Consider the following 16,935-nt stretch of genomic DNA (forward strand, 5'->3'; position numbering starts at 1 on the left):
CCCCAAAACGCCCCCCCGGCCAAAAGCTTAGCCCCACCCCACCAAGACCGATGCCAACAGCGCGCAACGAAACACACCGCGCACAGAATCAGCCCGAGAGCAGAAAAGCCGCCCGGCGCAAAACCGCAAGAAGAGCAGACCGCAGCCGGCGCAACCACCCCCCCCCCAGCAGCCCGAGGGGCAGCACAAAGCCAGAGCAGAGCGAACCACGCCGCTCCCCCACCGGACGAAGCCAAAGCAGCACAGCCACGTCCGCCGCCCCCCCCCCGCCGCCCGCACCAGGCCCTGACACGTGGCCAGAGCAGCTCCGCCGCCCCGGCCCCCCAACACGCGCCGGCCATAGCCACTCCAAGCCCCCACCCGCCCCGCAGCCCCACCCGCCGCGATCAGCGGGAACAGAGCAGCTCCGCCATGCCTCCAAGAGGGAAAACCCACCCGAATACCCAGCCAGCGCAGCCAGCCCGCCCAAACCGGCCCCCCAACACCACCCCCGCCGGAGCCGCCTGGACCCCCACACACCAGCGGCGCGCCGCCAGCAGGACCCCCACCCAGCAGGCCCGCCCGCCCCCCGAGAAAACAGACATGCCAAACCCCCCCCAAAAAAAAAAAAAAAAAAAAAAAAAAAAAGGAGCCCCCACAATGCGACAGCGGACACCAGACACCGACCCGCCCGCAACCGCTCCCCCCACCGAGGAAGAGAAAAAAAGAAAATAAAAACATAAATAAATAAATACAAAATAAATAAATAAATAGGTAAATGAATTAATTTATTAATAAATAACTAATTACAATTAAAATAAATATGCAAGAGGAGAAGTGCGAGCGGAAAAACTGGAGCCCAAAACAGGACCCAAGACCCGCACCCCACCATGCCGTGCAGCTCCCCCCCCCGAACCGATACCACAGAACCGGCATAGGAAAGAAACACCGCCCAGGAACCGGCATCGTAGCGAAGGCACCGGCACCGACCCCGAAAATCCCCGAACAACAGCCAGCCCCACCCCGAAGCGGATCCAGTCCCAGGCCCCAGGGATCCGAGGCCCCAAGGGCACCCGATCCCCAGACAGGAGCCCCAGCAAAGCCCCGGCCGGCCGGGGCCAGCGGAGAGGCCGCCAGGAATGAGCCAGCAGTCCCCCGGGCATCCACCCCCAGACCCCGAGCTCCACCAGCGAACCGGTGAGCCCCGACGCCAGCCAGCGAAGGGAGAGCAGGACGAGGGGAATGGGCTCCGCACTTAGCGGAGACTTGAGATGTATTTGGGAGAGGGTGCGGTTGAGACCCCAACCTGGGAGAAAAAATAAAATAAAAATAAATAAATAAATAAAAAAAAAAAAAAAATAAAATAAAAAAACACTCCATCTCAATCATGCCTTCCCTCCCTAGTGCCCCCACTCGTACCACAGAAAAAAAAATAAAAAAAATAAAATAATTGAATAAAATAATAATAATAATAATAAATAAAGAAAATAACAACGCGGACACACACTCACACATAACACTTACATCCAATAATACCAGGACCAAAAACCCGGCGACACTGGTGGTTGGTCCCGGGACTATCGGATGACCCCATAAGTGAACCTTAAATTCGGTTATGAGGGGAGGGGAGCGGCGACACCGCCACACCAACCCATCTCTTTCCTGCTTCTTCAAGCCCGGCCCCGGACCACGGACCAGGTGGCCTGCTCTTCCACCAGGCCCCAGACTCCAGGCGGCAGCCGGAGAACAGGGGTGTGAGAAGACCCCGATCCTCACTGCGCCCGCTCGAATGTGGTGTTGTTGCGTGTTGCTCTCAGATGCAATTAAAACTGGGAGTACCAAGAGGGGGTGTCCGGCACACTCCACCCCCTCTCCAGGAGATAGACGGTGCCAGCACACCCCCCCCTTCGACAACCCTGAACCCTCAATGTCTAGATGCGAGAGGGGATGGAGGAAGCCGACCGTGGTGAGGCCCATAAAATAAGCCCCCCCCCCCGGTGGCCCTGACCCCCACCCCCCGAAAATGCCCTACATAGATGTGTGTTGTGAAAATGATGTAGATGGAAGTGTCTAAAATGCAAAATAAAATTGGTGTGGGGGACGTCATCAGAAGGTGTGGCCCTCCAGTAACGACCCCCTCCCCAAAAACCTACATGTGTGGCAGAGTGATGGAGCAGGCAGAGGGAGGATTTCGGGGATGGGGAGCAAAGGACTGGGGTGCTTGCTGCACTCCCAGGGAGCCAGCTCCCCCGCTGAGTCCAATAGGCACCCCTGTTCCCCGAGAGCCGAGAGCCCCCCCAGAGAAGGGGGCCCCACCAGTTTCACCACCATAGCCCGGGGGCACGGGACCGGCAGCAGGACCCACCAGCCAGCCGGGCACGGAGCCGACACCACCACCCTCCCCCCGTCCTGTCCATCCAAAAAAAAAAAAAAAAAAAAATATATATATATAAAAGGGAGAAAGAAAAAAATAATAATAATAAATAAATAAATGAATAAGGGGGGGGACAACCCCAGCCGGCCAGCCCACGCGCAACACGCAGAGCCCCCACCCCGGACGAAGCCCCACCAGGGGGCAGCACGGACCAGGACCAAGACAGGGAGCCAGACCCGAAGCCCTTCCAAGATCTTCTTCCCACTATCACCACCCCCCACCCCCCCTCCGGAGATGTAATCCCTCCCCTACAATAACAATCAAGCTACTCACCACACAAGCGACAGAAGACATCCAGGCCGAGATCATACCTACTCCCCTCCCTCCCCTTCCCCCACTTACAGAGTGCAAACCCGTGAGGGGGTAAGCACTTGCCATAGGTATTAATGTCCATGCCCCCCCCCCAGCCCAGCAGGCCCCGAGGCACCCCGGCACACCAGAGGCCATGGCAGCAGGGGCAGACAGCCGGGCGTACACCAGCCCAGAACCCAAGCAGCACTCCCCACAGAACCCGAACCCCCGAATCCCCACCGGGGCCCCCGCCCAAGGGCAATGCGCCCCAGGGATCCCAGACCCCAGGACCCACCCCAGACCCACCCCGCAGTAGGGCCGGGCAATGCCCAAAAACCCCCGGCGCCCGCGCCCCCACCCCGACCCCAGCCCCCGAATGACTCCCCCCCAACACCGGTCCCACAGCACCAATCCGAAGAAGAAGAAAGCCACACAACACAGCAAAGCGCAAATCCGAGCCCCACTCCAAGCCCCGATCTCCCCGCCCCCACCCCCCCTCCCACACAAAAAAAAAAAAATAATAATAATAATTATAATAATCTCCCCCTCACTGGAGAAGAACGGCCGCAAACAAGCCAGTGCCCAACACCCACCGCCACACCACGAGGACCCCTCCACCCAGATGCTCCTCCCCAGAAAAGTCAACATGCCTGCCCTCCCAGGAGACAAGCAAGCCCGCCGAACAGGAACCCCCCCGGCAGCGCACCGCCGGCATGCGGGGGCCCGAGCAGCCCCAACAGAAACAACACCGGAAGGCCGACATGGACGAACCGACGGCACCAACCAAGCCCCCAGGCGGACTCCCCCACCCAAAGGACAGAGCAGCCCCACCCGGCGCACGCCAGAGAGCCAGAGCAGCAAGGCCGCCCCAGCCGACAGAAGCCGGCACAAGCAGCAAAAAGAAAGCAGCAGACGCAACCCCACCACTCCCGCCGCGCCCGGCGCGAAAGCAGCACGACCCACCCCGCTCCGGCCCCGCACCGCCCACAGGCCGCCGAGAGGAGGACGGCCACGCCGGCCACGGCCCGTCCCCCTCCCGCCGCCAAACACCGAGCAACCCTCCACTCCCAAACCGCGCACGATGCACCGCACCACGCGCCACCGGCACCCGCCCCAACAGAGCAAAGCCACACCCCGACCCGGGGGCACTCCAAAGGGACCCCCGACGCCCGCAACCAGCCCACAACAGACACACATGAACCCCGGCCACAGGCGCGACCACCCACGCATCCCCCCGGATGACGCAACCACGGCAAGCGCCACGGCCAACCACCGAAAGCCGGCACCGGAAGACGAGGCACGCCCCAACGCCCCGCAGAGCAGAAGCACCCCGGCCAGCACCACAAAAGAACCGATGCCCGGCGCCCAGCCCCACCCAGCAGCAGCACAGCCACCAGGCCAGTAGCCCACGTCCGCCACCACGGAACCCCCCAAGAGCACCGCACGCGGCCGCCGCAGGACCCCCCAGTGGCGCCCCAGACTGTACTGATTGATGTTGAGTTTATCCTTACTTTTCCAATTCATGAGGATAGTTTTCTTTGCGATACATAATGCAGTGAATGCCAAGCAAACCGATTTTTTTCCCATAGAGCTTCCCTCAAAGTCACCCAGCAAGCAAACTGAAGGGGAAATTGGGATTTTACAACCCAGGCACAGTGATAGATCCTTACATACCTGTACCCAGAATCTCTGAACCGGCGTGCATAACCATAACACGTGAAAATAATTATCAAGTTGATTGCCTGTGCACTGTGGACAGATGTTAGATTGCGCAAAACCCATCTTGAATAATCTTTGACCTGTATAGTGCACTCTGTGGAGGATTTTGTATTGTATTAATTGTAAATTGGGGTTTCTAGTCATGTTAAAAGTTCTTAGACATATCTGAGCCCAGATGTTTTGTTCAAAGCTGACTGATAAATCCTCCTCCCATTTAGTAATAGGAAGAGATATTGTATCATCCAGTTTAGTCAGTGTCCTGTATAACTTAGACAGTAGTTTGGGGGGGTTAACTCTAGAAACTCTGATATTTTACTTGGAATTATTAAACCTCCATCAATATGCTTAAATTTATTTCTAATTATAGCTTTGATTTGCTCATATTCTAAGAATTTATTTTTGTTAATGCCATATTGCAAGTTTAATCTAGCGAATGTGATATACTCCGTACCTTCAAACAAATGATCCAGATATGTAATACCTTTATTCTTCCAGTACGGAAAGTTTATCACATTATTGTTTTGTAAAATGTCAGGGTTATTCCAGATGGGTGTACGACTGCACGGGATAAGTGATGACTTCGTTATTTTTAGAAATTCCCACCATGCTGTCAGAGAAGAGCTGATGTTAATATTTTTGAAACATGGGTGCCGTTTGATCTTAGAGCTAATAAACGGCAAATCTGAGATTATTGTATTACTGCATATATCCTGTTCTGTGTCTATCCAGGGCTCATCTAAGGGATTATGTTTTATCCATTTAGAGATGTATTGTAATCTATTTGCTAAATAGTAGTGTTGGAAGTTAGGTAAATCTAGTCCCCCTCTGTCTTTAGTTTTCTGTAGTGTTTTTAAGCTGATACGAGGGGGTTTGTCCTTCCAAAGAAATTTAGAGATGGAAGAATCTAGAGATTTAAACCATTCGGTTGATGGTTTATTTGGGATCATTGAAAATAGGTAGTTAATTCTGGGTAAGACCATCATTTTAATTGAGGCTACCCGACCCATAAGGGAGATCGGAAGCGATTTCCATCTTTCTAGGTCCTCTTCTATTTTCTTTAAAAGAGGGATGTGGTTGAGTTTTGGTAACTCAGCTAGTTTAGATGACACAGTAATTCCCAAATATTTGATATTTCCTGATTGCAATTGTAGACCTGAGGGATTCTGTAGAGAGCAATTAATTGGTAGTATTACAGATTTAGACCAATTTATAGAGTATTCTGAGACTTTTGAGAAAGATTCTAGTGAACTAATCACTTGAGAGAGGCAAGTGTTTGAGTGCTGGAGATAAAGTAATACATCATCTGCGTAAAGACTAATTTTATGCTCCATTTTCATGCCTTTTATACCTTTAATCATATTTGTTTGTCTGATTGTAGCAGCCAGAAGCTCAATAAAAATAGCAAAAAGTGAGGGGGAGAGTGGGCATCCCTGTCTGGTGCCCCTCTGGAGACAAAAGCTGGAAGATGTTTGATTGTTTGTCCTGACACAGGCTGTTGGGAAGCTATATAATATTTTTAACCAATTTATAAAGGAATTGCCAAAGCCAAATTTATGTAGAGTAGCAAATAAAAATTTCCAGTTTACTCTATCGAATGCTTTTTCTGCATCTAAGGACAATATATAGGATTTAAGATTTTTGCTGTAGGAATAATCTATTAAATTCAGCAGTCTGCGTGTGTTAGCAGCTGACTGCCTCCCTTTAATGAAACCAGTTTGATCTGGGTGGATTATGAGAGGAGTGACTTTATCTAATCGTTTTGCTAAAGCTTTACAGATTATTTTAATATCCACATTAATTAAGGATATGGGACGATAGCTGGTCGGAAACATAGGATCTTTGCCTGGTTTAAGCAGGAGACTAATGGTGGCAGAATTCATATTAACTGGAAATTTGCCATTATCTAGAGTTTCCTGCAGTATTCTGTGGAACGTTGGGGCCAGAATGTCCCAGAACTCTTTATAGAACTCAGTAGGGAACCCGTCTGGACCTGGCGCATTATTATTTGGCATGTTTTTTAATGCTTCCTGAACTTCAGCTGTAGACAGCGGTGAGTCCAAGGTCGCTCTTTGACTCTCTGATAATTTAGGAAGAGTTATTTTATCCAGAAATCGCTTGATATCATTATCTGATGGATTTAACTGTGATGTGTATAAAGATTTATAGAAATCTCGGAAGGCATTGTTAATATCCTCCGGATCCTGTAATGTATTACCAATTGAATCTGTAAATGCAAATATAGTCGTTTTTTCTTCGTTTATTTTTAGCTGGTTAGCTAAGAAGCTTCCTGACTTATTGCTATGTTCAAAGTTGTCAATTCGAAGTCTTTGAATTAAAAATTTATTTTGTTTTTCAATAAATTCGTTTAGTTCTAGTTTTATTTTACGGATTTCCCCTAACTTTTCCTCATCTAGCGAGCTTTCTAGTAACTTTATTTTTCCCTCTAATTCCTGGATCTTTTTTTGTTCTAACTTTTTTTTTATGAGATGAGAATGAAATAATTTTACCTCTCATCACTGCTTTCGCTGCTCCCCATAGTATAGATGCTGATGTTCCTGGTAAATCATTGCACACCAAGTATGATGCCCACTCTTCCTTGAAAAATTTGAGAAACTCTTCATCTTTAAGCAGTGATGTATTTAATCTCCAGCTCTTGTTTTGTGGGGCTATTTTTTTATTTATTAGGGTTAAAGTAACAGGAGCATGATCACTGACAGCAATAGGATGGATTACAGCATCTGAGACATCAGACAGCAGCGAGCTGCTGATTAGGAAATAGTCCAGACGAGAGTAGGAATGACGGACATTGGAAAAGAAAGTGTAATCCTTACTGTTAGGATGAAGAGATCGCCATGCATCGCAAAGACCAAAATCACTCATGTATTGTTTGACTACATTTAATGATTGCCAACTGCGCTGAGTCCCTGTTGTACTCAACCTGTCCATTTCTCTATTTAGACCAAAGTTGAGGTCACCCCCAATAATTAGAGAACAATCCCCGTGCTTTGAAAGTGCATGAAAAACTTTGTGGAAGAATGAGGGGTCGTCAACATTTGGACCATATATGCTGACAATACACAACTTTTGGTTATAAATAGATATTTTAATTATGATGAATCTGCCTTCAGGATCTATAATTTTGTCTAATAAAGTAAAACTGAGGTTTTTGTGGATTAAAATTGCTACCCCTCTCTGTCTAGAGTTATAGTAGGCTGCAAACACATCAGGGAACTCAGGGGAGTTAAGATCACTTATAGATGCCGCTGATTTATGGTTTCTTGCAATAAGACAACATCTGCATTTAATCTTTTAAGCTGGTTAAAAATCTTAAGCTGTTTCTCTCTGGTGCCAGCACCATGCACATTCCATGTCACAAACCTTACATTCACCATAGGTGTGAGTAGGGGTGTAAATAATAATCGTTTTGTATCGATGCATCGATCCAAAAGCCGACGATCCGATGCATCGACACGTCCGCAAGATAATCGATTAATGTTTTTTTTTTTTCCCTCCGGTCTATTTTTATCCATTTTCTCCTGGGCGTAACTCTCCTCCCTCCCTGCGGTGCCGCTAAACTTATTTTGCCCTCCTACCGCGCTTCCTGGTTATACTCTTACAGCAGTTTGTTGCAGCAAGCTTCACACAGACATTTTTAAATTATGCTCAATATTGCAGCGTGGTCTGAGCTACACGCTGTGGGTCTAGATACGGCCGAGGCGGCGAGGAAGTGGGGGCGAGTTTAGTCCGACGACGGAGGGACAATGGGGCAAAAAGAGCGGAGATTCAGCTGGAAAAAGGCTCCCAGCGTTCTCGCGCCCCTCGCTCTTCTAGCGGGTCAAACTTCACGAGTTGTTTTCCGCAATTTCGGTCATAAAAACAAAACAAGCCGCCCTCCTGTCTGGTGCACTGTTTGCGGTCAGCTACAATCTGGGAGAGGAGCAGCAGAGCGTCTCTCAAGGGGTCGGTGACGTCAACACTCTGGAGCCTTCTTCTTCTTCTTTTTTTTAATGGCGGTTGGCAAACAACTTATAGGTGCATTACCGCCACCTTCCAGAATGGAGTATGGACCAGACAAACTATTATATTCTCTCCCTAAAATACCCGTTCTTCTTAGAAAATTAAAAATACTACCAAAAACTACATCCCCAGATGACCTTTGAAACAATTCCCTTATATCTAGTTTACTTTTATTCCTGTCTAACTCTCTACACAACATCTCTCTTTCCTGAGTATATTTATTAAATTCTAAAAAAATATGTTGGACAGTTTCTTTGGAGCCGAGGTATTGCATTGAACTAATTACACTGATATTGTGCAGTATTTTTACAGTATTTTTTGATGCAGCTTTTCTACTTCTGTTATTTGCTGTTGTTTCTAAAGAAAATGCATAACGATATTACAGCTTTCATTGATTTATTTCTAACTTGAAACTTTGTTTAGCCTGTAAGGTGTAAAAAAAAAAAAATAATAATAATAAAAAAAAAATTAACCGATTAGTCGATTAATCGAATCGAATCGAATCGAATCGTGGTGTATTCTTAAGTATCGAAAATAATCGAATCGTTGGGTCAGGAAATCGATACTGAATCGAATCGCCATGATGGATGTGATTTACACCCCTAGGTGTGAGTGAGAAGATGAAAAGTACATGCCTCTGAATAAATAGCTATACCTAGACCCAGGTAGCATCAAACCGTGTGCTTGTGATTGTGTGGACCACAGGGAAGAAGCAGACGAATAAGGAAAAGGAAGACAGAAAATTAAGAGAGTGCAATGAGTGAGAAAAGGTGAAAGAAAAAGAACCCCAGCCCATGCATTCTGTACCCAGCTGTAACTAGCAGTCATACCGTGCAAACGTGCTCTAGAGCTGTGCATATATTTCATTTTTTCACCGTGAAATGTTCTATACACTTTGATCAGGTGTCACATGCTTTTAAACCCGCCTGTACAATTTCAAGGTAATTGGAGGAAAGCAGTTTTAGCATGCAGAATATCAATATCTTTACATATGACCCAAAACTTCTGCACACAATTTGTTCCCAATGTGATATAAAGTTACATTTAATTCAAAATATAGTAACACAATTTATATTTCAAAGTGCTGCTAAGACTGATGTTTGATGCAGACATTATTCATTTCTTTTTGATTCTTGCATCTCTATTCCAGATCAGCCAAAAGAGGCATAAAAGTTTATTTTATTTTCTAAAATAATTTCATACAGTAAGCTCCCAGTTAGAGTTTAACAGTGTACAGGATTGGCAAAATAACCTTATAACTCCGAATTACAACTTAGATCTCAGCGTGTCCTGTACATAGCAAGGAAGAGAGCAGGCCGCTGCCACCGAGGTGTGATGGGTGCTGGTACTGCCACGTTTGGGTGCCCGTGCAACAGTATTTAAAGGCTGCCATCCTTCTGTTCACAGAGCAACTGAAGAAGGCAAACTGCACTGTTGCTCACACTCCCCAATCCCGTTGTTGTCATTGGCCAGCAGCCACCAGTAGTGCGCCAACTGAGTTAACAGACACTTCCGCTCAGCACATAAGGAACCATCTGTTTTAAAGAGCCAGAAAGAAACAAATAAAGAGCCCCCCCCCTTTTTTTTCCACTCGCCCTGTTTTTCTCTCCCCCACTTACTCTTTGTACCACAGGTCTTCAATATAGTGCTCCACTATTATCTTTCACCTTACTTGCCATCATTTGCAATCTACAGCTAGCAAGCAAAATTACTGCTGTGACTACACTCAATCTCTACTAGGCTTTATTGGCCTTTCAAATTGAGACTAAATGGAAAAGTAACCAATTTCTCATTTCAGAAAACTATTTTATTTCATCAGTTTCCCTGGTAAATAATAAACCTGTTGATTTGTTTTTTGCTCTGACTACCAGCTCATAATGCTTCATCAAAAGTGGCAATGCAGCAGTCATTACAGAGACAGACAACTCATTTGTGATTTATTGGATATTAGCAAGGTCAGCGTCATATTGGACCCTGATGTTTGCGACATCTTGAAAACCATGCATGTGTGTTCTGTCTTGGCTGCACCTTGCTCCCCAGACATGCCAACTTGTAGCTAAATAAATATTGGCCGAGGGATATTTGAAAAAACATATTGTCCTGGCTCAGCACTCACTCTCCCTGCTCTTTGTTTGCCAAAACAAGGCACCAGGGGTTCAGACTGGATCTCTTCTCACATGAACAGTTTGGTAATGGTCAGCTTGTTGCTGCAGCCTGACCCTGCAGCCTTTGTGTCTGTTCTCCAAGGGCTCCAAGCCTACTGCATTTCCTCGGCTTTTTGCAGGGAATCCTGGAAGTGAGCCATTTGTGCTATCACACTACGCCTTTGTTTCCCAAGAAGCTTAGGGGAAGAAGGGTGCGCTTGTTTTGTGTGTTTTGCAGGTCTTGCGATAACCAATGATATCTTTGACACTCCTATTTATGACTTGTTTTTAAACTAATCCCTAAGTATGAATATTTACCACAAAAGAGCTGTTTATTCCTTCTAGATAAAACATTTTTAGAACTCATTTTTTATATTGCTGGTTTTTTAATGAAATTTGAATAAAAACTCAATGTTTCTTTGTACAATTAGCAATATGCTAATGTGTTTTAAGTGTATGCAATAGCTTTCCATTTGGAAATGATTTTTGCTGTCCTTGCATGAAAATATTAAGACTTAACAAGCTACCTTAATTTCATTGGAAAATTTTGGAAATTCTCAGTTTAAGGCAAACAAAAAATTTATATTTTACCAAAGGCACACGAAAGTTTGAGAAATGTCAGCATGGAACACAGCTGCTGACAGGTGTGCAGCTGACATGCAGCTTACTGTGACAGTTTCCTCGTTGCTACCAGAGCCAGCAGATGATCCTCCCTCATTCCCATCCTGACTCTCAAGGACATTTCCTAAATGCAATTTTCCTCTTTTCATTTTTAACTGGCGCATTTCAGTTTTTGTCCGCACTAAAAATAAGCAATGTTTCACTGGAATTTACTCTCTGCATGTAACCCATCCCCTTGGGGAGCAGTACTGCCCAGCGGGCTGCCATTTTGCAGTGTGGAGGTTAAGGGTCTTGCTCAGGGACCCAGAGTGGCAGTCTGTGGCAGTAAGGCTTGAACTCAGAACCTCTGGGATCCAAGCTCAATGCCAAAACCACTGGGATACTTGTGTGTAAATAGTACACAAACACAAAATGAGACAAATATGAGTGCCGCTTTCAATTGTGAACTGGGCAAGAGAAGGTGGATAAAATGTCCCGATCTCTTAATGAAGGAAATAATACTACAGTACTTAAGGAGAAATGTCAAATAAACAGTGAACAACTAGTGGGTTTTAAATGTTGATGCAGTTAGGATGCTGAAACACGCGTTACGGTGTTTCTGATTGGTTTATATTGTGTGGTGCCTTCTGCGTTAGGTTAGATTTAGGCACGAAGGACTGATGAATTAATCTGGGAGTGGTTATCTCGGTCGGTCAATCTGAGTTTTTGCTACGAAAAAAGTAAAAAAGTCATAATGAATGTCAGAACAGAACAGGCAGGCTCAGAGGTCGAGAGGCAGAACAGGTCAGGATCAAGTAGTGAGGAAATATGTGTGAGAAATATCATGTGTGGTGTAGTGCATGAAAATGGGTCAAATTGCATGACTGTCACACTCAATGCATGAACCTGGGCAGCCCTGCATTCCAGACTGATCCAAAACGAGTCAGTTAGTGCTGTTGTAGTATAATGGTTTAATGTGGGACATAAAGCTATGATGAAGCTGTGGTGCTGAGACTATTGTCAAACCTAAATAAACATGGCAGCACAGGAGGACGTACATACAGTATGTTTAACTGTTATGATCCAATTTTTTTAGCCAGAATCCAAAACTTCATCTTAGAAAGTGTGAAACGTAGTGTTACAAGTGTAAGTTGTGGCTTCTCATTGTGTCTGCTGCTATGTTTATTTGTTCAACATTAAAAAGTAACTGTTCCATATTAATGCTAATAATCTAAAGTTAGCAATCAAAACTAACTGGGTGACTTCTCTCTTCCTCTTAGCATTTACGGGCTTCTCTGAAGACTGTGGGAGTTTTCACCATGTTTCAGTAAGACAGACTCTTGATTGGTTATTTTTATTTCCGCTCATACTCCATACTGCAGAGAAGATCATCGGGCTCCTATTCCCTCCATTAAACACATTTCATCTCAGTGCTGTGTGTCCCGAGCTCGTAGCATTATAAATGACCCCTCACACCCCACCATGGACTGTTCTCCCTGCTGCCCTGTGGGAAAATGCTTTGCAGCATTCAGGGCAGGTCCAGCAGATTCCAAAACAGCTTCTTCCCCACCGCCATCAGACAGCAGAATGTTAAAAAAACTGAAAAAAAGCTGGATTTTGAAATAACTGTACATCATATTACAGCCTCTGCATCAAACTGACTATATCAATGGGTTTTTTTGCACCATGTTTTTTTCTCCCAATGTTTACATTTCGTCATTGCTAGCCTAGTAAACTAGCCCCACCCGCCGGCAGCCAAAATCATTTTTGCCTGCGAGTTGGTCTAGCCTGATCAATGCCCCAGGCCCTAGAACTGACGGGCCAATCACAACGCAGAGATGGGTTAATGACAAAGCTGGAGAAAGCACAACATATTGAACAGTTCTCATTTGACTCAGCTTTGGAATAAGTTTTGGAAGGATTAGACTTGGGGTTCTAGTTGAAATGTGAGCCGGAAGAAGCTCTACGCTCATTCATGTTTAAGAAGGACGTATTCGCTGTTTTACCGACCGGCTGTTTGTTTACACTCCCCCACCAACTTTCTGTCATGCTTCCTACGTCACATTCAGTTGCGCTCATTGGTCAGAGCGTTGGCCAATAGGCACAGACAGCGGTTTGAAAAACAACTGGTTGTTCTCATCAACAATCTTCCGATTTCTCATTCATCAGGGCCAGACTAAATTACACATGTAATCTCACATTTAGTCTGGTTTATCAGGCTAAGTCATTGCAGCACTTTAAGAAATGGAAACGTCATGAGAGCTGTACGAAAACAAAATTTTGTTTAGTATATAATCTGTGTATACAAAGTGACAAAGTTTGTCTAAGCTAGGTCTAAAGATTTCAATGATAATGTCTGCCATGACTTGTAATCATGGCAGTCACTTCCTCAAGTCATTAATAATAAAGGTATTTCTGGCAACATTTACAGGATTTTGCTGTGAGAAATTTTTACATGTTGCTCTTCCATTACTAATTACTAAAACTTTTTTATTACATGGTCAAACACCTGCGCTTTGTTTAAACTGCAAAACATCCTCTTTGTCTATGTTAAGTTTGTTGCCCACCAACACTGGAGTTGGGTTTTCATTGCATTACTTCAGAAATGTTCTAGATATAATAAAACCACGGGACAAGAAGATGACTCTCTGAGCTCAACTGCAAGACATTCAAATGCCTATATAATGCAAAAAAATTTTTTTTGATCTTTAAATTAGTTATAACACCATTCCTATATCAAAGTCATGCCCAACATTGTGGTTAGACTCTTGCACATTTGAATATTTCTAATCAGAATCAGAATCAAGTTTATTATATAATGAATTCTACATTCCGAGTAGTGGCCCCTGCTTGCACTGGAAAAAGAGTTGTCATCACTGTTAAGATGTAGATTAATTACCCCCTCCAGAAACGACCTACCTTGACCACACTGCACTTTCCCAGTAAACAACATAGCCTTTTTCTTTGATCAGCGAGTGGTGATGTGAGGCAGAGCACAATCATTTAGCTCAAAGTTGAGACAAGTTGAGACAAATCTTTGCCAGAAGTTGAATGATATGAGTACATCATCAAATGAATATATCACCACAACTCATCTTGTATCTCCTATTGCTGCCTTTGATTGATGTTGTCACTGTGTTGAAAAGTGATGATTAATTAACTATGAACTTCTTTTATATTTCTTTTCTTTATTGAGCAATAAGCTTGGGGCATTGTACATATCTTTGGTATCACCTCCTATCTTGACAGACTTCTCATCATGAAATGGTAACAAAACACATGTATAGTTTTTCTAGCTTAAAAACCCTTGATTATTTGTGCCCCCGTTTAGCACCTGAACTACTTTTACCCAAGTACATTACCGGCCAATGCAGGAGATTTTATGAGATTTGGTGGGGATATTTTTACATCTCAGCTTCAGACTGAACTTCATGTCCAATAACCTGAACTATTCCTTGAAGTCTTACCTTATACCATGTAAAATTCTTGAAAGATATGTAAAATTAAGGCCTACCTCATTATCTCTTGCACACATACTCCACTTTTATAAGCAGTTCAGATACTTTTTATAAGTTTTTTACCGAAAAACATCTTGAAAATAGCCTTTTTATTTGACCCATTATGACTAAAACATTGTTAGATGGGCAGATTGACACATCAGTGTTACATTTTCCCTTAATTTACTTCAGGTCAGAAGTTCCCGTGCTGTTCTGTGGATGTGATGTCAAATGGGTCCAACCTAACAAACTATCAGAGCGCAATATTCCAAATGGATTTTGTCGATACTCCAGCATCCAGCTCCACTCAGACACCAATGGTAACTCCACATAATGGGAAAAAAAGTTTATAAAAAAGAAATCTTGTCAAGTGCATGCCTGAGCTGGGAGAACTAGCACAGGGGTGCTGCAGTTCTGTGTATTTGCCACAGGTGGCAGTATTATTAGAAAACCTTGTAATACCTCTTTAAATATTGAATGTCTTTTTTTATGATACTCTACTTTTTGGATAAATAAGTTTGTATGAGTACAGCTACAGCCCATAGTCTTGTACAGGGTCACAGATAAAGAAAAATATGTATACACTTAATTTGTGTCATACATTATTTTGACAAAATATTTTGGTTATCATATGTTTTTAGCCTAAATCTATGAGCTAATTCATGTATTTTTCTTTGTTTTTTATTAGAACAACACAACTGTAAATATTTAGGGAATACTATGGGTACATAATCTACATTTCTTTAAAAAAAGCTAATTAATTTGTAGATATTGCAGAACTTAAAATTTACACCAAATACATTTTGTGACAATTTAGGAAAAGGAGTGGTATTTACTCATTCTTATTCACTAGGATAACAAATATTAGAAATTTACAATCAAAATAATTTTTTGGAATTTAAATCTTGAAAAAAAAGACAGGAAACATAAGCGCTATCTAATAAAAAGCAAACATCGACATTTCCACCATATTCAATTTTAACACCATTGTTGGTTAGAAATCCTCAACTTCAAGGCAATTTTTTTAACTTATAGTTTAGAATGGAAATCACAGTTTAGAAAAACAACCATAAATTTAACATACAGAAACCATAACCTTGAAAATTCATAAGCAACCAGAACATTTCTGAATAAATGAATTAATGGTTAAAACTCCCCAATCTGATGACCCTCCACATTATGTCTGGCCTAAGTTAGAGATAATTTAAACACAAATACATAATTTCACTGACTTGAAAACCTTACTTACATCTGTAGGGAGACATATGATAAGGAAAACATCTCAATAAAAGAAACAATCCAAGGAAAGAATGATATGAAAAATGTGAATGTCCATTTTAAACAAACCTGCAAAAACGTCTGAACCCCTCTTTTTCAAAGAAATTAAGGTGTATTTTAACAGGTGCATTATTTAGTAGATTTGACATGGCTGCCACATATTCACAGAGAAATAATGAATACGCCTGTGGAAAGGAAAGCAAGAAGAAGAGAAGCTATTGCAAGTAATTAATTATTAGAGACTATTTCTAGTCTTCTTCTTAAGCCTATTTAAAGGGCATTAGGTATTATGAATGTGAGGTGGTCTAAAATTACCCTATGATATCTGTCTTCATCTACATTGGTATACTTTTCCAGGCTTCTTATTTAAACCCCTGAAATCCAGCTTCATCTGCTTTTCTTTCCCTTTTCTTTGCATTTTCTCCTTATCCACTATAATCCTTTAATATAACTTAAGGAACAGCATTCTGTTTCACAAACATGAAAGGGCTGCACATAAACTCAAGTATTTGCAAAGCTGTAAGTGACAAATAAATTATGTATATATGCTAAAGAGAACTCATTTGGGAATTAAGTAGGATAAGTAGGGGTCCATTTTGTGCCTGTGTGGGACCCCATTGGAGCAACGTTGGCTGCATTAGGGAGAGCTAATGGGCTCTGATAGGGGGTTGAAGGGCTGGGTGGATAGGATGGGGTTGGGCCCTCATTTTCCACACCAGGTCTCTAGGCTCCCATGACAGATGGTTGGCCTCCTCTCTGGGCGGCTGTGGCTACGAGGTCTGTCGTAAGGCTGAGCTTACATCAACTAGAGAGATCAAACTAAATTGTGGAAGGTGAAGAGGCGGCTTGAGTGTTTGCGTCCCAGACAACAAAACTAGTTATGGGACATTTGCTTAATGCTGCAATTAAGCTGATTTATGATTTAAAAAAGGACAATAAATCATTCCAAAACATTTTTCACACAGCTGATTTCAGC

General features: G+C 43.9%; 1 protein-coding gene across 1 annotated transcript; it reads left to right on the plus strand.

Annotated features, from left to right (window-relative positions):
- Positions 1–2,858: 2,858 nt before the first annotated feature.
- On the plus strand, positions 2,859–3,946 carry LOC119779792 (extensin-like). Its single transcript, XM_038279579.1, has 3 exons — positions 2,859–3,016; positions 3,264–3,480; positions 3,695–3,946. The coding sequence occupies exons 1-3, from the start codon at positions 2,859–2,861 to the stop codon at positions 3,944–3,946; spliced, it is 627 nt and encodes a 208-aa protein (XP_038135507.1).
- The last annotated feature ends 12,989 nt before the right edge of the window (positions 3,947–16,935 follow it).

Source organism: Cyprinodon tularosa, unplaced genomic scaffold, assembly GCF_016077235.1.
Source record: "Cyprinodon tularosa strain WSP-4 unplaced genomic scaffold, ASM1607723v1 ctg151, whole genome shotgun sequence".
Lineage (NCBI taxonomy): Eukaryota > Metazoa > Chordata > Actinopteri > Cyprinodontiformes > Cyprinodontidae > Cyprinodon > Cyprinodon tularosa.